The sequence below is a fragment of the Mustelus asterias genome, chromosome 3 (genome assembly GCF_964213995.1).
Source record: "Mustelus asterias chromosome 3, sMusAst1.hap1.1, whole genome shotgun sequence".
NCBI lineage: Eukaryota > Metazoa > Chordata > Chondrichthyes > Carcharhiniformes > Triakidae > Mustelus > Mustelus asterias.
The window spans coordinates 137,090,756-137,112,337 of NC_135803.1; the positions used below are offsets into that span (position 1 = coordinate 137,090,756).

Genomic DNA, 21,582 nt, shown 5'->3' on the forward strand with positions numbered 1-21,582 from the left:
AGCACCCAGAGGAAACACAGACACGGGAAGAATGTGCAAACTCCACACAGTCACCAAAGGCTGAAATTGAACCCGGGTCCCTGCCACTGAGAGGCAGCAGTGTTAACTACTGTGCCACCTGTATAAATGATCCTTTTCTTGTTTATATTGCTTTTCAGCTTCTCTGTGTCCTCCCCACATCCTACCTGAGCTAGTGCCATCGACAAATTTTAACTACCTACCATCTTATCATCATGTTACAAATGGGCCTTACTTCAGACAACATCAAGGCAGTATTTAATTCCAATAACTTTATTTGCTTTTCTATTTCTCCCCTTCCTGGGTTGCAGTTCCATTAGGATTTTCCATCTACTGATTATTTTGTTCAAGTGCCCATCCTTGAAGTATGATTTAGATAGTGAGTGCCAACACATTGATCAACCAGGTGTGGCATCACACCTGATCCTGATGTTATTCAGCATCGACATGTGTACCCTTTTCAGCAAGGGTTACTGAATCTTAATCAGGAGTAGGTGCTCTCTGTTTTATGTACCCCTTCCCACCTTCAACTTTGCTTGAATTCACTGAGTCCAGTTTGTATCTCTGCACCTACCATTGCCACCACTTCTGAGTTGAACTAACGTAGTATAAATGAAGAATTAAACATGGGATCTTGGTATTCTGTGTGGCTAAGCATCACAAAAGATGGTGCAGTGGCCATTGATAGCGAAATAATTTGGACGGGTATTAAATTGTTCAAAGTGGCTTTGAAAAAGGACCTATGATTCAATCTTGCAAAAACACTGCCTGATTTCGAAGATTATGGGTGGAATTTTCCCATCCCGCCTGCCACAGGAATTGTAGCGGGTTGGACACTGACCATGCAAAGATCCGTTGACCTCGGAATAAAATTATGTTTAACAATTAGTTGTCATCGGACACATAGGGCTACACTTGCCCCAAGGCTGGAAAATCCCGTACTAAGTGTCCGATGACAACTAATTTTTAAACATAATTTTAGCCTCTGAAGTGGGAAAAATATACAGATGGGTACACATAAGATGGTTGCCTGGCACACAAACAGTCACCTGGGAAAGAGACATTAAACGGGCACTGACTTTCAGTACAGACAGCCACCTGAGATTAAAACATAAAGGACAGACAGCTATTCAAAGTTAAACATGCAGGAATCAAATCCTACAGGAAGTCAGCCAGGGCTTAAGGATAAGGACAATAGGGGTAGATAATGAGATTAGCTACAGGTGGGATCGGGAATACATAACTGCAGGAAAACCAATTACTGTAAATTACTATATGAATAGGCCACAACTAAAAACCATTGATAGCCACTGACGTAGGAAATGTATCCATTCATCAGACAATGCGATGTTAACATGTTCATGTCTGTATCTGTCTGTATTTGTCTATAACGACGTGTTAACGATCGATCACCTTCTTGATTACAACGATGTGATAATGGCTAGATGTCCAGTCCATCTATTGTGTAAAGGGTATAAAGGTGGACTGCTCCTATTGTCTCATTGAGAGAAGGTTTGCTGCTTGTTAGTGCCTTTTCTCCACGAAGCTTCGTTAAAATAAAACTGTATTCTTGAAACCTTCAAGCCTCACCCAGTGGTACATTTCCCACAACACCTCTCACTTTGCTTTGAGAGGGATCTGACATTTCTCAGTTGTAATATATGAATCATAGAATCCCTACAGTACAGAAGGAGGCCATTCGGCTCATCGTGCCTGCCATCTCACCCAGGCCCTATCCCCGTAACCCCACATATTAAGCCCTGCTCATCCCCCGATACTAACGTCAATTTAGCATGGCCAATCAACCTAACTCATACATCTTTGGAGTGTGGGAGGAAACCAGAGCACCCGGAGGAAACCCACACAGACACGGGAAGAACGTACAAACTCCAGACAGACACTCACCCAAGGCCAGAATTGAACCCGGGTCCCTGGTGCTGTGAGGCAGCAGTGCTAATCACTAACTACTGATTGTGCCACCCTACTGCAAATGTCAACTATAGCACAGGTATGATGTAACGCGATCGAGAATTGACTTTGATCCTAGTATATTGGCTGCAGAAAATATTCCACTTTATTGCTTAGCTCCATGAAAGGATACTAAACAGATCTTTAACATAGGTATACTTCCATGTAATTACAGTGTAAGATAAAGTTTTTATTTGCTTTCCAAAAAATTGACAACATATATATGATAATCATGCCCTGGTATCAATAACACCATTTAGAACTTAACTACACCATTTAATATATACGTTGAAAACTGTACATTTGATCGATTTAACATTTATAAATCTACAAAACAATACTCTCTTTACTAGACCCATTATATATTGAATATATTTTATACAAATTAAATACATAGCTGATGTTGAAAGAATAACACTTTAATTATGTGTCTGTGTTAAGAGTTATTGCAGTGTTAAGGTCTATGATGGAAGAATTGTTATTTTATTTGACAAATCTACGTTAAATAAGATGCAGACATTTATACTTAATTTTTACACACTGCTATACAACAACATCTTGACATATATAGTTGTAATAGTTTTGTTTTTTAAAAGCAACCAATGTTTAATCAATGCACATGTACTTTCTATGCTTTTATTGGAATACATTGTACAATATACTAAATTTTCTTCCATGGTTCTGTTTCCCTGTCACATTTGCGTAGCTGCCATAGACACAAGCTGATGTCTGTCTCAAAGTAGAAAATAGTTGAAGCACTGCGTTGATCTACTGCTGCTACATGATATAATGAAATCAATAGTCATTTACCACTCCCTGGGGGTATAAGGTACACTGTTAATGCCCGGATCCGGATCTTCAAATATAGCAATTCCAAAATATTTGCTGCAACTACTTTCTCTATACTAACTGAAACCGAAGGTAATGTTCGAGTGAATAAATGTTTATACAAATATTTAAATATATTCAAATGCTGACCTAACCGAGATATAATGGCTGTTCTCGACCAGAGGGTGTTTGAAAACAAAGAAAATGAGGATTTGGTGTACTCGTGGAATTAGTTAGTCAGAGTTGGGTTTCAATGCTAATGAGTTGGCTTTGGGATCAAGTGGTAGTTTGGTTAGAGATAGTTGAGCATTGAAGCTTAGGAAAATGAACAAGTGACTTCAGAAGAAAAAGTTCCAACCTTTTATGAGCAAAGTTCTGGGGAAGCCAGAGTGACGTTAAGGAACCCAACCTCAAATCTGCACGCCTCTCTTTCCTTCTCCGACCCTAAGTATCATATCTCATGCCCCATGCCTCTGCGTCATCATTTTGTTCGTATCCCAGACTGCTTACACCTGCCTCTCATTCCTCCTTTTTCACCAGCCTTTCCTCTAAATCTCTGCTCCTTGCTGCAATCTATATGGCATGTGCTGTCAATTGTCACTACCATAAGTGCTTTCTCTACTCATTCTTCATTGAGAGACAGCAAATCGACCTTGTTTAAGGTTGGGATTATTTTGGACACTATTTTAAATTGTAGCATTTTATTAACAATAAGGAAAAGAGTATCTTTCCATTTATTCTGCCCTGTAGTATCACTGGAAAAATAACGAATTCCATATTGACATCAGACAATGGGACTTGGGTGGACCTGGAAGTGGAATAGATATGTGGATACAGGGCTGAAAAACGGATGCCAGGTGGACAGTGGATTCCCATGGATTGTAGAATCCACTATGGGAGTGTAGGAGTTACAGGAAGAAAATTAAGTAGACTCCTGGAAAGTGTGACAGGACTATTAAAGAGTAGGTAAGAAAATTCTATAATTTTATTGCAAAACCATAATTTTGATTAATGGCCTTTAGTGCTATAAACTTGACAGACTGAGTATGTTGACGTGTATAAAATAAGTCGGTGACTCCCAATCACGTCTACATGATCATAAACTCAAAGAGACTTACAGCACAGAAGGAAGCCATTTGGCCCATCATGCCTGCGCCAGCTCTTTGAAAGAGAAAACTATAGTTTAAAAAATGCTAACAGTCTGCCTCTATTGATGGTTCTTTGCCAAAATTACATTGTTATCAAAACTTGATCTGAAACTTTTTTTTTGTTAAAGTGTTTTACTGATGTCCATCAACAAAGGTTTATAGCCTTGTATAACTATTGATCATATACTTGTGATAGGAGGTAGGTGCACAATAATGTAACTACAGTCCTTGGTCTCGATCAACCGGTGAAAGATTCATTTTCTGGGCAGTGTTAGTATCTTATATTTAATAAATAATCTACATATAGGCTTCATCACTTGGAGTGTTGCCATGCTCGGGTTGCTCTGGCCCATTCTCCCGGCATTTTGTGTCCTCAGTTGGTTGAGTCATAAGTCGGAGACGCTATAAATCAAAAGCATAAAGGTAAAAACGCATTTAAGGGCATGGAATATAGATAATAATGAAAATGCTAGAATATATTATGAACTAACCTCAAGTCAAGAGTAATAATTCTTTTAGAAAAGCCTAAAGCTATAGCTAACAGAAGCGCAAGTCAAACCTTTCTTCTAAGCAATTTTTATATTTAAATGATAAAAAAAACTTGGATGGGATATTTTGAATATGATGAACTTCACCGTGTGTATAATTCAAAATAAAATGAAGAACCTATTTCATTGCTGCCAGGAGAGATAGCATTCATTTTAGATTCCATTTGCATCTTGACTCATTCAGGTGACAAATAATGATGGTGCCCTGAAATACTTAATACAGTTAAATGAAAATTGATGTTCTGAACTGGCTTTGATGACCATCTAGTGGCAATCGAACCAGGGAAATGTTGCATTTCTGAGGTTACAGAAATGCCCATGAATCTCAAATTTCTTAGCCTCGGGCAGCTCAACATTGACTTTGGACCAGACTACAGGGACCGTTGATATGCAAGTGAATGAAGATATTGCACCCTTGAAATTGACATAATCAGATAATGTATATGAATGGAGATTTCAAAGGTCAAATCTCTGAGGCCATGCAAGTGAATGACTGAAAAATAAAATCCCTATCAGGTATTCATAGAATCCATACAGTGCAGAAGCAGGCTATTCGGCCCATCGAGTCTACACCGACCACAATCACATCCAGGCTCTATCCCTGTAACCCCATGCATTTATCCTCGCTAGTCCCCCTCACACTATTTAGCATGGCCAATTTAGAATTTAGCATGGCCAATCAACCTAACCCACATATCTTTGGAGTGTGGGAGGAAACCGGAGCACCCGGAGGAAACCCACTCAGACATGAGGAGAATGTGCAAACTCCATGCAGACAGGCACCCGAGGCCGGAATTGAACCCAGGTCCCTGGTCCTGTGAGGCAGCAGTGCTAACCACTGTGACACCGTGCTTTGCACAAATTTCTCATCTATTTCATCGTAAGAAGGTGGAATTACATTGTGTTCAAAGTACTCCTTCTAGATTTCCTCCTGTTACTGAAGTGTTTGTCACGCTAAATATGGGTGAGTTAGAGACCTTGGGAGACATGAGGTTTACAGTTTTCTCTGGTCATAGGGACAAGGAAGCCAGCAACGTACGTAAGTTTTATAAATATGACAGTCAATTGCTACAAGGATAAAATTCATAGATGCTTGTGTCGTATTTATAGCCCAGCGAGAAATTCTCCCATAATTTTCCCATTCTGATAAAAGATCATCAACATAATCCACGGGGATGAAGTAGAAAGGGTCGGGAGCTTCAGGTTTTTAGGTGTCCAGATCACCAACAACCTGTCCTGGTCCCCCCATGCCAACACTATAGTTAAGAAAGCCCACCAACACCTCTACTTTCTCAAAAGACTAAGGAAATTTGGCATGTCAGCTAGGACTCTCACCAACTTTTACAGATGCACCACAGAAAGCATTCTTTCTGCTTGCTCCTGCTCTGCCCAAGACCGCAAGAAACTGCAAAAGGTCGTGAATGTAGCCTAATCCATCATGCAAACCAGTCTCCCATCCATTGACTCTGTCTACACTTCCCGCTGCCTTGGCAAAGCAGCCAGCATAATTAAGGACCCCACGCACCCCGGACATTCTCTCTCCCAACTTCTTCCGTCGGGAAAAAAAATACAAAAGTCCGAGGTCACGTACCAACTGACTCAAGAACAGCTTCTTCCCTGCTGCCATCAGACTTTTGAATGGACCTACCTTGCATTAAGTTGATCCTTCCCTACACCTTAGTTATGACTGTAACATTACATTCTGCACTCTCTCCTTTCCTCCTCTATGCTTCGTCTGTATAGCGCACAAGAAACAATACTTTTCACTGTATGCTAATACATGTGACAATAATAAATCAAATCAAATCAAATCACTGGGTGAGACTTTCTGGCCATTCCTACTGATGGGATTTTCCAATCTTGCCGAGGGCAATGCCAGCAGCGGAGAGAGCAAACAGTGGGAAACCCCATTGATAGCCCGGCAGCCAGTGGCTTGCTGTCTCCGCCGCCGCCAAACACACAGCAGGGGGCACTGAAAATCCCACCCACGTGGGTTTCCATCACCGCAGATGCTACCTGACCTGCAGCGTATTTCCAGCATTTTCTGTTTTAGTTCAAGATTCCAGCATCTGCGGCATTTTGCTTTTGTACTTTTTCCCAATCCATTTGGATGCACTTCTAACTGATTGGATCCTGGTTACGTTGCCGGAGTTAGGTCACCATAAACTGATCAAGTGTAGCTTGCCAACTGTTCGCACTTACCTGTTTTAAAGAGCCCTTTGAAGTGAGGAACAGGTAACCCATGTAGCCAGGAATCAATATCATGGACGATAAGGCCATAAACCAGCCCACACCTTGGCCCCACTTGGGGAAAACATAACTCCCCATCTTAAGCGGTGTCATTTGAATTGCACTGAAGAGAAATACGCCCTGGAAATGAAGAAATTCTGAGAATTTATATTCTGTTTTATTTAACCCTGCAAGAACATCTCAAAACAATCACATAAAATGCATTTCTTTAACGTATAGTTGGTGCTGTTATATGGGCAAGTTTCAGCAAAATCCTAGAGGAAACTAAAAGAAAGACTCGTGCCTTTCATTATTACAAGATGCCCTCACGTGCTTTAGATCTAATGAAGAACTTTTGAAACATAAGCTGAAATTTTACCGACCATGGAAAGGTCCATTGACCTCGGGCGGGTTTCTCTGGTTTTTCCGTCCATAGTCACTGTTGTAATGTGGAAAATGTTGCCTATTTGTGCACAGGAAACTCCCTAAGACAGAAATGTGCTAATGACCAAACATGATAAATGTGATGTTGATCGAGGCATAAATATTGGTCATTGTTGAGAATTCCTCTGCTCTTTTTTGAAATAGAGCCGTGGGGTCTTTTACATCCACATGGGAGAGAGCAGACAGGGCTCAGTTTAATATTTTACCCAAAGAATGCACCTCCAACAGTGCTGCACTCCCTTGCTACGGCGCTGGATTGTCAGCCTGGGCTTTTGCATTCATTTTGCATCAGAAAGGAAACAAAGGCTCAGCTAAACTGACTTTGAAGAGGAAATTTGTGTTAAGATTGTTAGACATTGGATGTTAAATAACATTTGTGTATATTTGTTGATCTTCTGTGATATAATTCACAAAAAAATAAAAAACAAATCTTTCGCTTGTTTGTGTGACTGTGTCTGTGTTTGTCTCCCACTCTCTGGGGTTGGACTTTAGCCTGAGTAGAAGGGCAAAATGGGCAACAGAAAATTTCCAGAATGTTTTACACGCTGCCTAATTTTCATTTAGATTGGAAACAATTTGTCAATGCTCACAAGCAACTTTACCTCTATTCATTCTACATGCCTCTTACACACTCTCTCCAATTGTTGTATCTTCAACTTTCTTTCTCTTTCCATTTTTTGCTGAATCTCTCCTTTTTTCTCTTATGCGTAACCCAAAACTCTTTGGATCTATCGGATGTACGTTGCTTTAATTGTCTGATTAATTGGTGACTTTACCTTTCTCAAATCTCACCCTGGCAGCCAACCTTGATAGGCTGTAACTCAGTGTAGAGGCCAGGCAGAACAGGGAGATTGAAGGCAAGGAGGTAATGATTGTTATTGTAATTATTTAACTAATTATATTTGTCCCAGCGACAGTGAAGGAATGGCGATATAGTTCCGAGCCAAGATGGTGTGTGGCTTCAAGGGGAACTTGTATGTAGTGGTGTTCCCATGCATCTACTGCCCTTGTCTTTCGAGGTGGTAGAGGTCACAGGTTAGGAAGGCATTGTTGAAGGAGGCTTGCTGAATTGGTACACTGCATCTTGTAGGAAGGTACACATTGATACCACTGTGCATCGATGGGGGCCTTTGTAATGGATCAGGCAGGCTTCCGGGACCATCTTCCCCAATCCAGGAAGGAGCATCGGGAAACCCGACCACCAGTCTACCAGTGCCATTATTTTCCATCCTCACTTACCTCCATTCCCAACCCAGCAAGACCTGAAAATTCCATGGTGTAGGCTGCTGTCAGCCCTTCCAGCAAGTGAGCCCAACCTGAGAAACTTAGCAACTTGACGTCACGGACCTTTTGACTGATTTGTACAGTTACTTTTCTGATGCTTGTAATGGAACGCATTACAGTTTGTTTGGACTAACAAGTAATCCCTTTGACACCAAGATATTTTGTGTATGCACACTCTTCCTTACCCCCACAACAATTGGAGTGAAAATGGACCAGCAAAGCTTCCACCAGAGACAAGGTTTGCTGCCAACCATCTCCCCGATATTATCAAAGAACCTGTTCACTCCTGAAAGAAGAAGACAACAATTTACTGGTATTCACATACCAAATAAGGAAATGAAAATATATGAAACACATTCACATCCCGATTGACACCACTGCATGCAGCACTATTTAAATAGAGTGCAATAATTCAGTAAACTAATTTATTATTAACTTGTTGAATATATAAAATATTTCCGCGTGGAGGTCAGAGGCAATGTTTAAATTAATACGCTGAAAATGTTATAAAATATTCTTCAACTGAATACAATACTGCCAACGTGTTTTTTCCCCACAGTGCGGATTAATGAAGAGGTGAACTGAACACTAAGTAGGTACATTTCCACATGTTTTATGGTACACCATGTATTGCTGGCCAGTCTGAAAGCATTGTGGACAAATCAATATAGATTAATGGCATACTGAGAACAGATGGGATTTGTAAATTGTACAGGTTAAATGTAATGGGACAATCTTGAGCCCACACTCGCCGTCCTAGCGAATGCTGACAGCGGCTCAAGATCCGGAAATCGCAATTCTCGCCAGCAAGTTCTCGATTTAGGATCTTCCCCGCCCCTCGCTGGCGACATCATCAGGCTCACGCTCATAACAGACATGAACTTGCTGTATATTAATTTGAATGAATTTAAATCTTATTAACCTGCCCCCTCACTAGATCTTGATCCCTGCCATATATTGACAGCGGCAGGTTACAACAGGTTCACACAGACATGAACCTGTTGTGGGGGTCTCCCCAGGGGCGCAAAGGGAAGTATAGCCCCCAGGAGACAGGGGCATGGCCAGGCAAAGGTTTGGCAATGCCCCTCGGCACAGGTTGGCATTGCCAGGTTGATACAATGCCAGGTTGGCCCCAGGTTGGCCCCAGTGGGAGCCTGAAGCGGGGACAGGATTCATTTAGATGTGATGGGGCTGGGAGTGGACGGGGCAGCTGGGGATGCTAGTGATGGCCGATGGTGGTGGGAGGGTTTGATGGAGGGTGGAGTGTGTGGTTGGAGGAAGGGGGGTGTCAGCTCAGACTGTAGGGGTGGACAGAAGGGGCTGATGACTGGAGGAGGGAAGGTCCGATGATCTGGATTGGGAGGAAAAGGCTGACGATTGGACGAGGGGAAGGGGCTGATGACTGGTGGTGGGGGAAGAGCAGATGATCCGGGGGATGGAGAGAGCCCCTGAGACCTCCACGGTGGGTTGGGGGGATGGTTTACTTAGGTTATGATCGGGGAGCACCTCCCCCCCCAGCAGGTGAAATGCACCCCCTTGATTTTTTTTGGCGGTGTCACAAGATCTGGAACAAAAACTGAAGTCTTTCTCTGGAGTGAAACACATCGGTTTCCTCGCCGGAAACAACACTCCACCATTTTTGGGTAAAACTTAGCCCCATATATTTCTGTCGGGCCTAAGTGTCAGAAGTATCTTGCACTGACTCTGGGTTTTATTTGGTGTATGTATGCTCGTCATATATAACAAGTAGGTTAACCTTTCTCAATTGATTATTTTGGAACAATATGCATTTGTCATTTCTATTTCTGGTTAACTTGTGAATGGGACAAATTGTATTTCTCAGTTCCCTAATGACAAATGCACTGTGATCATTTTACAATTACAACCGGTGACACATTTTTCTGATGAATTATCTATTATTCTTTGTACGTTTGCCCTGTTTCTGCTCAGCTATTGCTTTCAATAGTCTTCTGGTTTGATACATAGTCCTTTTGCATAGCAGCTTCTCCCCCTCTCTCAGATCTTCACTGAGTTTCCATCAGCTAGAATTGATTATTGCTGGTGGAATTTATATTGCCCTCTGGTCGTGCAATTTCTCTCCGCTGCACCCTTGACCTTTCTGTCATCGAACAAAGACATATCTCTCCTATGTCACTGCTGGAGAGACAGTGCTAGCATTTTTTTATCTTTAATCTCTCATTGGGCCTCGTCGGAATCTCCTTCTGAGTGTCAGGAAGTCTTTTTTGTGTCGCTTGACAGTACAGAACGTGAGTATTGCTGAAAAAAGAGACATGCTGTTGAAGTTTTTCACCTTGCACTCATCAGGATGGATTCACAAGAATATCAAATCTCAAAGGGAACAACTGCATGAGAAGAGGGGGCTGATTGGTTTGATAGGGGCATTGTCATGGAGAATGCATGTAGAGCAGCTACCTGCCAAGCTTTTGCTTAAGCTCAAGCCAGGCAAGTCAACTCTTAATTGGCCAAGGCACACCGGGGAATGAAGCAGAGAATAGTTGCTCCCCAAGCTTTTGTTTAGTTGAAAAAAGCACAATGTGTGGTCATGTTCCTTTTGTTTGCAAAGTACAGTGCCCTGTGTGTGTATATATGTAACTTCTAGCACCTGTGATTGTGCTAAGAACTACACCAATAACCAATTTAAGGTTATCTTGTCGTGTGGCTCACTAATGCATGTGTGAAACTACATATTCATATACAGGACCCTGTCCTTTGCAAACAGAAAGAACATAACCATGCATTGCACATTTTTCAACTAAGCAAAAGCTCGGGGGACTGCCATTTCCTGGTTCATTCCCCATGAAAATGCCTTGACCAATCAAAGCCAACCTACCTGGCTTGAATTTAAACAAAGGTTTGACAGTTAACTGTTCCCTGATGCATTCTCTATGGCAACATCTCTACCAATCAGAATGCACTTGCCAACCAATTACCACTTTCTTCTCATGCAGTATAAATTCTTCTTGACTCTGAGATTTGGTATTTTTGTGTATCTGCCCTGGATGAACACAAGATGAAAAGCTGTGATAGTATGTCTCTTTTTTTTCCATGATGTGGCGATGCCGATGTTAGACTGGGGTGGGCACAGTAAGAAGTCTCACAACACCAGGTTAAAGTCCGACAGGTTTATTTGGAATCACGAAGAAAGCTCGTGATTCCAAATGAACCTGTTGGACTTTAACCTAGTGTTGTGGGTCTTCTTACTCTTTTTTTCCAGCAATATTGAAATCTTCTTTACTAGGAAATCTTTAAACAAATTGAGCTAATGTTCTGGGGACCCCGGTTCAAATCCCACCATGGCAGGTGGTGGAATTTAAATTTGATATAAAAAATCTGAAATTAAGAATCTGCTGATGACTATGAAATCTTTGTTGATTGTCAGGAAAAACCCATCTGGTTTACTAATGTCCTTAGGGGAAGGAAATCTGCCATCCTTACCTGGTCTGACCTATATGTGACTCCAGAGCCACAGCAATGTGGTTGACTCTCAACTGCCCTCCAAGGGCAACTAGGGATGGGCAATAAATGCTGGACAGCCAGCAATGCCCATGTCCCACAAATGAATAAAAAAAAGTCTACCAGATATTCTAGCCTTGATGGGCAAAGTATTTCACAATCATACCATATCTTTCTGTTGGGTTTTTCCCCGATGCATAGGAAAATACAGAAAAATGCCTGAGAGAGTCCACAGGAGATGATGCTGATTCTAAAACCAACTGAAAATTTATTCTTTAAATGTCCTTTTGTAAAAGTAGATTCAAATGGATGTCATGCTTGACGGACTTCTGATTGTTCCTCTGCAAGTCTGCAGCAAGTGGCAGCATCTTTTCCAATTAACTGAATTAGTGACATCATTATTATTTAAAGGTAAGAAGGATAAGAAGTTAAAGCAGGATCGTGCCATACAGTTAAAAATCCTGGGATTTCCAAAAGTAGATGCTGGGTAATTCTACGTGTGATAGACAACTCCATGAAAATGTAGACCATCATGATTCGATGTTCCATAACAAAATATTAATCGGCTGAAACTCTGAGGACATTTTTCACGAGATCTTTGGGTGAAATCGTCAGATCATTGCTTGATTCTTCATTGTTAATTTAAAGGTTTCCTAATTTTAATACAATGGAAAATAATTCAGGTCACCTCGCTGAGTGTTGCTGGAGGGAAATCCAACGGCCATCCCACAATATTTCATTGTTTCATCGTTCCATGTCTGAACTCTCATTTTGCCTGATTGTTATCGCAGATAAATAATGGTGTTGACCATTTCTGGTTGGCTACTGATTGTTCATCGTATTCCACTCATTCAGAATTTTTCCTCAGCCGAAGATTTCACCTTGCCTTATTTTGTCAATTTCATTCCCAACTATCATGACTGGTTAATTCATCTGTTCAATTATTTTTCATGATTGTCTCTCCCAGCTGTAACTGTCTCTCCCAGAGTTCTCCTTTCCTCCAAATTCCTGACAGTCACAAGCCAGTTTTGTCCTGTTGCCAACTAGGATCATGTTGCCTGATTTCTTGGAAATGCATGTTTCAGAAGTGAGTTCTGTGTAGTATCGCTTTTTCTGGGTAAGCCCATTCTTTCTCTTCTACTGGCTTTCGCCTTTCTCTCATACTTGTCTTATCAAACACAAATGATGAAAAGCAATCCCCCCGACCCCCACTATGAGTTCTGACAAAAGATCATTGATCCCAAACATTGAGTGTACTTCTCATCTCCACAGAGGCCGATGCCTGACAGCATTTCCAGCATATCCTGTTGTTATTTGAAGTTTGACTCTCTGGATGCTATGAATATTCACTTATCCTAGTGGGAACGTTGAGTTGTAATGAATGGAGAATGAAGATTCTGGGGGTGATTTTGAGCCCGTGCCCTCCGTCTGCGGGAACGGTAGCGCACGCTCAAAATCCGGGAAGCGCAATTCACACTGGCAAGTTTCCGAGTTCCAATCTTCCAAGACCCTCGCCGGTGGAATGGCGTGAAACACACTGTGGGTCCACAGAGAGCTCATTTTGATACATTAGCATGTCATTAGTGAGCACTTTCTCCGGGGCTTTCCCCCCTTACCGATATTCACCTAGACATGAACCTGTTTTGTGGGGTGGGGGGGAGGGGTGTGTGTAAAGGTGAGTATAGCCCCTGGGGGAGAGGGACAGGGCCAGGCTAGACAGTGGCTCAGACTCTGGGGGCAGTTGGGGGGGGGGGGGGGAGAGGGTGGGGGGGGAGGGTGGGGGGGTGGGGGGTGGGGGGGAATGATCGGTGGTGGGGGATGATGGGGCCGATGATCATGAGGAAGGGGGAAATGGGTTGATGATTGGAGCGGGGGGGAGAGAAGTGCCAACTCCAATCAGTGAGCCCCTGAGACCTCCGAGGTGGGCAGTGTGAGAGGTTTATTCCTGTTAAAGATGGCACCATTATCTCAATGTAGTTGGGTTTTGCTGGCGTGTTGAGGCCTTAGACCCTAGATGATGCCATGAAACACGTCCCCTTGATTTTTTTAGGCAGAGTGTCATATGATCTGGAGAGAAAATGGGCCGGAAACAACACTGTGCCATTTTTTGGTAAGATTTACCCCCTCTGTTTAAAATCTGCCATGTTAAAAGATGGGACTGGAGACAAATGTCTACTGGGAGTTCTCTCTTACTTTTTATAGCTCTTTCACCAAAATTAAAACTCACCCCGTTCTGCCGAAGCACATCTGAAAAGCAGTGAGCGCCAATTAACATTGAAACAACGTTCTTGGTGAGCAAAAAGCCTAAAATAAAGTATATATACAGTACCAGAAGGCAGGACACTTGTATCTGTCATTTATGGCTGCACCAGCTACATAACATGGATATCAGTAACTGGTTGCCTCTGTTACAATGTAAGATTGCCGATGGCATCATACACAGCAAAATAAATGAAATAATTTGATAACTGCACCAGGGCATTTAATAGAAACATTATATATTGATGCTATTTCCATGAATACAAGCCTAGACCTGCAATTATATAAAAGCTACCATTATCCGGCTATTAGCTGCACAGTATGACACCCCGTTAACATCAGTTGAACCTGATTCTGGTCATGTTAAGGTCAGCTAACATGGAGTGTTGCATTTTTGTTTGAACTTATGCTCCTCAAGCAATTTGTTTTTAATGGCCTTGGTATCATGGAGTTCCAGAGTACAAGTGCAGAATGTAATTGTGTTGAACTTCTTTCTCCATTCTTTTAGCAGTGGTGACAACCTGTTTATTTTAAACATGTTGGTATCTCGGCTGACCTAAGAACAAAAATAGGCTGTACAGCCCCATAAATCTGTTCTGCTGCACTATTAGATAATTCCTGATCTAAATATACCTCAGCCCCATTGACCTGCCTTTGTTTATACATCCTTGGATATATTGTAATGAATAGAAATTGATCTAACTTAAGCCTGAAAACTATGGTTAACTTAGCATCCGTATCTTCTTGGGGAGTGAGTTCCAGATTTTGATGTCCCTTTGTATGAAACAACGCTTCTTGATTTCATTTCTGATTGGCCCAGTTCCAGTTTTAAGATTATGCCCTTTTGTTCTGGATTCCCACACCAGAGGAACCAATGTCTCCCTATCTTACCCTACTGAATACCATTATCATTTCAAATACTTCCATTAGATTACCCAGTCGATAAGTCTCACAGCTCTCCTTCCACACAACCCAGTGTCCCAGCTATCCCCTATTTATTTGTGCTCAAAGACAATTAATGCCCATCATCTGTTTCTCTTAACCTTATCAATGAATTTGATGTTAACAAACCTTAATAGTGTTATTAAAAACATATTGACATCTGATCCTTCTAAAGTCAGGGAGCACAAGCCAAATTTATAAAAATATAAGAAATAGGAGCAGGAATAAGCTATTAATCAACCTCTCAAACCTGCGTTGCCAGTCTACAAGATCACGGCTGATCTGATGTTGCCTTAACTTCACTTTCCTGCTTTTTCCTCATAACCCCCTACTTCCTTTCCAATCAAAGATTTGTCTAACTGAGCATTGAATTTATTAAATTAATCTCCCCCCAGTGGTTGCTAGGGGGACAAAATTCCTAACATTAACAACCCTATATAAGAAGCAATTCCTTTTCCTTTCTCTCTTCAATGGGAGATCACTCATTTTAAGACCATAAGACCATAAGACATAGGAGCGGAAGTAAGGCCATTCGGTCCATCGAGTCCACTCCACCATTCAATCATGGTTGATTTCAACTCCATTTACCCGCTCTCTCCCCATAGCCCTTAATTCCTCGAGAAATCAAGAATTTATCAATTTCTGTCTTGAAGACGCTCAACGTCTCGGCCTCCTTTTGAAACTATGCCCCTCGTTCTAGATTCCCCCATAGGGGAAACATTCTCTGAGCAGCTACCCTGCCAAGTTCACTTAGAATCTTATACGTTTCAGTAACATTACCTTTCATTCTTCTAAACTCAGATGAATATAGGCTCAATCAGCTCAAGCTTTTCTCATACAACAGCCCCTTCATTCCAGAAATCAACCTGTGAATCTTCTCTAAACTGCCTCCAATGCAAGCATGTCCTTCTTTAGGTAAGGTGATCAAAACTGCACAAAGTACTCTAGGTATGGTCTCACCAATGCCCTGCACAGTTTTAGCAAGACTCCCTAACTCCATCCCCCTTGCAGTAAAGGTCAACATTCTACTTATTTGCTGTACCTGCATGTTGACTTTTTTTGGATTCATGCACAGGGCCACTCAGATCCCTCTGTACTGCAGCATTCTGCAGTTTCCCTCGATTTAAATAATACTTTTCTATTCTTCCTGCCAAAGTCAACATTTTTCACCACATTATATTCCATCTGTTAATTTTTTGTCTGTTCACTCAACCTATCTATATCCCATTATAGTATCCTCTTCCCAACTTACTTTCCTACTTAACTGTCGATCTATCAGCAAATTTAGCTACAGTACAATATGTCCTTTCATGGACATCATTAATATTGATAATTAATAATTGAGACCCCAGCGCAGATCCTTGGGGCACTCCACGAGTTGCACTATCTGAGCCTCTCAGCTGAAATTTAGCCTCTCTGGCTGAAACAACTGCCGGCTCCAAGTGGAGAGGATCTGCAAGAAGATCGCGCATATCAACACAGACATCAAGTTTCTACAAAGATGCAAGAAAGCAGACAAGATACCGAAAGGACTGCAGATCACGAACCCACTCAGGTCAACCTATAACACAGACTACGCTGAGAGACTTTGCCGTCGCACCTTTCTCACACTCCTCAACCACCTCCTACACCAGCTCTACAGCAAACGCCGCAGCCTGGAAACCAAGATAGAATCCATATTCTCAACTTGCGCTCAGGACGCAGACCAGCTGCGAAACCCTGCCAAGCAGACGAGACAAAGGAACTACACCATCTACATGCACACCAAAAACAGGAAACTTGAGAAACACGGCATCACCACCAGCAGCAACCAAGCCTCCCCCGGTACCACAGTAGGGAACAGTACCACTACAGGGAAGTCCATTGTCAACGTGTCGGACTACACACTTCAACCAGATAAAATCGAAGTTCTCAGCCGAGGGCTCAATTTTTGCCCCACCACCAAAATGGACCCCATCAGTCTCGCAGCAGACACAGAGGAATTCATCAAGCGAATGAGGCTGCAGGAGTTCTTTCACAAACCCCAAGAGGCCAACAACGAACACAGTGAGACAGCCAATGAACCGGAACAGCCGACAGAGAGATCCGCAGTGCATCCAAAGAGGAAAGAGTCGAATTGGACTCCTCCGGAAGGCCGCTGCCCTCGACTTGACATGCATGCCCAAGCCATCAGGAGGTGCGTCAACACCAAATTCAGCAGCCGCACTCACAAGACAGCCCTGAACATTACCCAAGCACAACGCAACCCATTCGCGCTCTCAAGACCAACCGCAACATTGTCATCAAACCAGCAGACAAAGGAGGGGCATCGTCATACTGAACAGAACGGATTACTGCAAAGAAGTGTACCGACAACTGAACAACGAGAAACACTACAGATGGTTACCCGCAGATCTGACCAAAGAACACACCCGTCAACTCAGCACTCTGATCAACACTTTTGATCCGGACCTTCAGAACACCCTTTGTGCTCTCATCCCACGTACTCCCCGCGTTGGAGATCTCTACTGCCTCCCGAAGATACACAAGGCTAACACACCCAGTCGTCCCATCGCATCGGGCAATGTGCGAGAACCTCTCTGGCTATGTCGAGGGCATCCTGAAACCCATTGTACAAAGAACCCCCAGCTTTTGTCGCGACACTACGGACTTCCTACAGAAACTCAGCACACATGGAGCAGTTGAACCAGGAGCACTCCTCGTCACAATGGATGTCTCGGCACTCTACACCAGCATCCCCCACGATGATGGCATTGCTGCAACTGCCTCAGTACTCAACGCCGACAACTGCCAGTTTCCAGATGCAATTTTACAACTCATCCGCTTCATCCTGGACCACAATGTCTTCACCATCAATGACCAGTTCTTTATCCAGACACATGGAACAGCCATGGGGACCAAATTCGCACCTCAATATGCCAACATCTTCATGCACAGGTTCGAACAAGACTTCTTCACCGCACATGACCTTCAACTGATGCTATACACTAGATACATCAATGACATTTTCTTCCTTTGGACTCATGGTGAACAATCACTGAAACAACTATATGATGACATCAACAAGTTCCATCCCATCATCAGACTCACCATGGACTACTCTCCGGAATCGGTTGCATTCTTGGACACACGCATCTCCATTAAGGACGGTCACCTCAGCACCTCACTGTACCGCAAGCCCACGGATAACCTCACGATGCTCCACTTCTCCAGCTTTCACCCTAAACAAGTTGAAGAAGCCATCCCCTACGGACAAGCCCTCCGTATACACAGGATCTGCTCGGGTGAGGAGGATCGCAACAGACACCTCCAGACGCTGAAAGATGCCCTCATAAGAACAGGATATGACGCTCGACTCATTGATCAACAGTTCCAACGCGCCACAGCGAAAAACCGCACCGACCTCCTCAGAAGACAAACATGGGACATGGTGGACAGAGTACCCTCCGTCGTCCAGTACTTCCCCAGAGCGGAGAAGCTACGACATCTCCTCCGGAGCATTCAACATGTCATTGATGAAGACGAACATCTCGCAAAGGCCATCCCCACACCCCTACTTCTTGCCTTCAAACAACTGCACAACCTCAAACAGACCATTGTCCGCAGCAAACTACCCAGCCTTCAGGAGAACAGTGACCACGGCACCACACAATCCTGCCACAGCAACCTCTGCAAGACATGCCGGATCATCGGCACGGATGCCATCATCTCACGCGAGAACACCATCCACCAGGTACATGGTACATACTCTTGCAACTCGGTCAACATTGTCTACCTGTTACGCTGCAGAAAAGGATGTCCTGAGGCATGGTACATTGGGGAAACCATGCAGACGCTACGACAACGGATGAATGAACACCGCTCGACAATCACCAGGCAAGACTGCTCTCTTCCTGTTGGGGAGTGGGTAGTCAGCCTCTGATCTCCGGGTAAGCGTTCTCCAAGGCGGCCTTCACGACACACGACAGCGCAGAGTTGCTGAGCAGAGACTGATAGCCAGGTTCCGCACACATGAGGACGACCTCAACCGGGATATTGGGTTCATGTCTATCTGTAACCCCCACAACCTGCCTGGATGTACAAAATCTCACTGGCTGTCCTGTCTGGAGACAATACACATCTCTTTAATCTGTGCTTAATGCCCCCTCCACTTATATTGTCTGTACCTTTAAGACTTGATTAGCTGTAAAGACTCACATTCCAATCATTATTCATGTAAATTGAGTTTGTGTCTTTGTGCCCGGTTTGTGATCAGAACTCCCACCCACCTGACGAAGGAACAGCCTGTTCCGAAAGCTAGTGGCTTTTGTTACCAAATAAACCTGTTGGACTTTAACCTGGTGTTGTTAGACTTCTTACTGAAATTTCCCAGCCATTCCTGCCAGCGGGATCTTCTGGTCCCACCGATGGCGACTCCCTGCTACAGATTTCGGCGACAGGGGGTGCAAACTATGGGTAAATCCATTGAGAGAGGCAGGATTGGAAGATTCTGCCACCGGTAAATAGCTGGTAGCTGGCTGACATCGCTACTGCAGAACATGCCACTGGGTTTGGGAGTGTGGGGAGGCGGGGGGGGGGGGGGGGCAGAAAATCCTGTCTCCCATTTCCTGTTCATTAGTTAATCCTCTAACCATGGTAGTATATCACTTTAACCCCATAAGCTCTTATGTTGGGCAATCTTCTATGGGGCACCTTATCCGTTGCCTTTTGGAAGTCTAAATACAGTGCATCTATGGTTCCCCCTTATCCACTCTATTTGTTGTATCCTCAAATAACTGTAATAAGTTTGTCAAATATGATTTTCTCTTCATTGACTTTGATTGTATAATGATTTTCTAAATGTCCTGCAACATCCTCATTAATAATGGATAGTATCACTTTTCCAATGCCAGACATCAGGCTAACTGGTCTATGATTTCTGCATGCTTTCTGTCTCTGTCCTTTCTTGAACAGAGATGTTTCATTTGCGGTTTTCCAGTCCACTGGAGCCTTTCCAGAATCTAGGGAAGTTTGGAAGATTACAGCCAAAGCATCTTCTTTTTCTGCAGTCACTTCTGTGAAGACTCTAGGATGGTGGCCATCAGGTCCAGGCGGTTTGTCAGCTCCATGTCCCATTGGTATTCCCATTACTTTTTCCCTTATGACAGTGATTAGTCAAAGTTCCTCCCTCCAATTTTCTCTTGATTTTCAACTGTGTTTAGGATGCATTTTGTGTCATGTTGTGTGAAGGTGGATACAAAATACTTGTTCAAAGCCTCTGCCATTTCCACATATCGCATTCTTAATTGCTCAGTCTCACCCTCTAAGGACCAATGTTCACTTTCGCTACTCTCTTCCTTTTTGTATACTTGTAGAAGCTTTTATTGTCTGTTTTTATATTTCTTGCTAGTTTTGTCTCACACTCCAATTTCTCCCTCTTTGTCAATTTTTAGTAATTCTATGCTGATATCTAAAGCTTTCCCAATCTTCTGGTGTAAGAAATCAGGGTCATAGAATCCCTATAGTGCAGAAGGAGGCCATTCGGCCCATCGAGTCTGTACTGACCACAATCCCACCCAAGCCCTTTCCCCAGACATTTACTCTAGCTGGTCCCCCTGACACTAAGGGGCAATTTAGCATGGCCAATCCACCTAACCTGCAGATCTTTGGTGCGTGGGAGGAAACCGGAGCACCTGGAGGAAATCCTCGCAGACATGGGGAGAACGTGCAAACTCCACACAGACAGTGAACCAAGCCAGGAATCGAACCCGGATCCCTGGCGCTGTGAGGCAGCAGTGCTAACGACTGATATTGCTTATATCGGAGTAGGTCTTGACATTGTGATTGTGTAAAATAGGAGGGGTTGAATCAGAAACCTGCTTTGCATCTCTTTGTATTTTGACTTCAATGGAAATTAAAATGGAGAGAGATATGAAATGAACTCACTATCTCACTCACTATCACCCATCCTTTCAACATTGTACTTCTACAAGCTACAGCCGTGATCTATTTGAATGTTGGAACAGACCTGAGGGGCTGAATGGCCTACTCCTGTTCCTATGAGAATCGACTTCATTTATTTTTGGCTACTGAGTTTGGATTTAGGATATGTCTACACAGGATAGCGAGTTCACCAGATTGATTCCAGGGAGGAAGGGGTTGATGTAGGAGGAGAGATTAAACAGTTTGGGCTTGTACTGGCTGGAGTTTAGAAGGATGAGAGGAGATCTGATCGGGGTATATAAAATTTTAAAAGGGATTGATAAAGTAAATGTGGACCAAATGTTTCCTCTTATGGGGCAATCCAGAACAAGAGGTCACAGGTGTAGGTTGAAAGGCTGTAGACTTAAAACTGAGATGAGGAGGAACTACTTCTCGCAGAGGGTGGTGAATCTGTGTAAATTGCTGCCCCATAGTGTGGGGGGTCTGAATCATTCAATAGTTTCAAGAAGGAGATAGAT

General features: G+C 43.1%; 1 protein-coding gene across 3 annotated transcripts in view; it reads right to left on the reverse strand.

Annotated features, from left to right (window-relative positions):
- Nucleotides 1-2,157: 2,157 nt before the first annotated feature.
- slc6a1b (solute carrier family 6 member 1b) overlaps nt 2,158-21,582 on the reverse strand; it is a 47,423-nt gene continuing 27,998 nt past the window's right edge. For 2 of the 3 annotated variants that reach the window (XM_078209732.1, XM_078209735.1), the window contains exons 13-15: nt 8,653-8,753; nt 6,713-6,880; nt 2,158-4,364 (exon numbers count right to left, since the gene is read on the reverse strand). In XM_078209732.1, coding sequence (XP_078065858.1) covers nt 4,260-4,364; nt 6,713-6,880; nt 8,653-8,753 — 374 coding nt within the window. In that variant the 3' untranslated portion in view covers nt 2,158-4,259. The remainder of the gene's footprint in view (nt 4,365-6,712; nt 6,881-8,652; nt 8,754-21,582) is intronic. The other variant, XM_078209733.1, reaches the window with a different exon arrangement.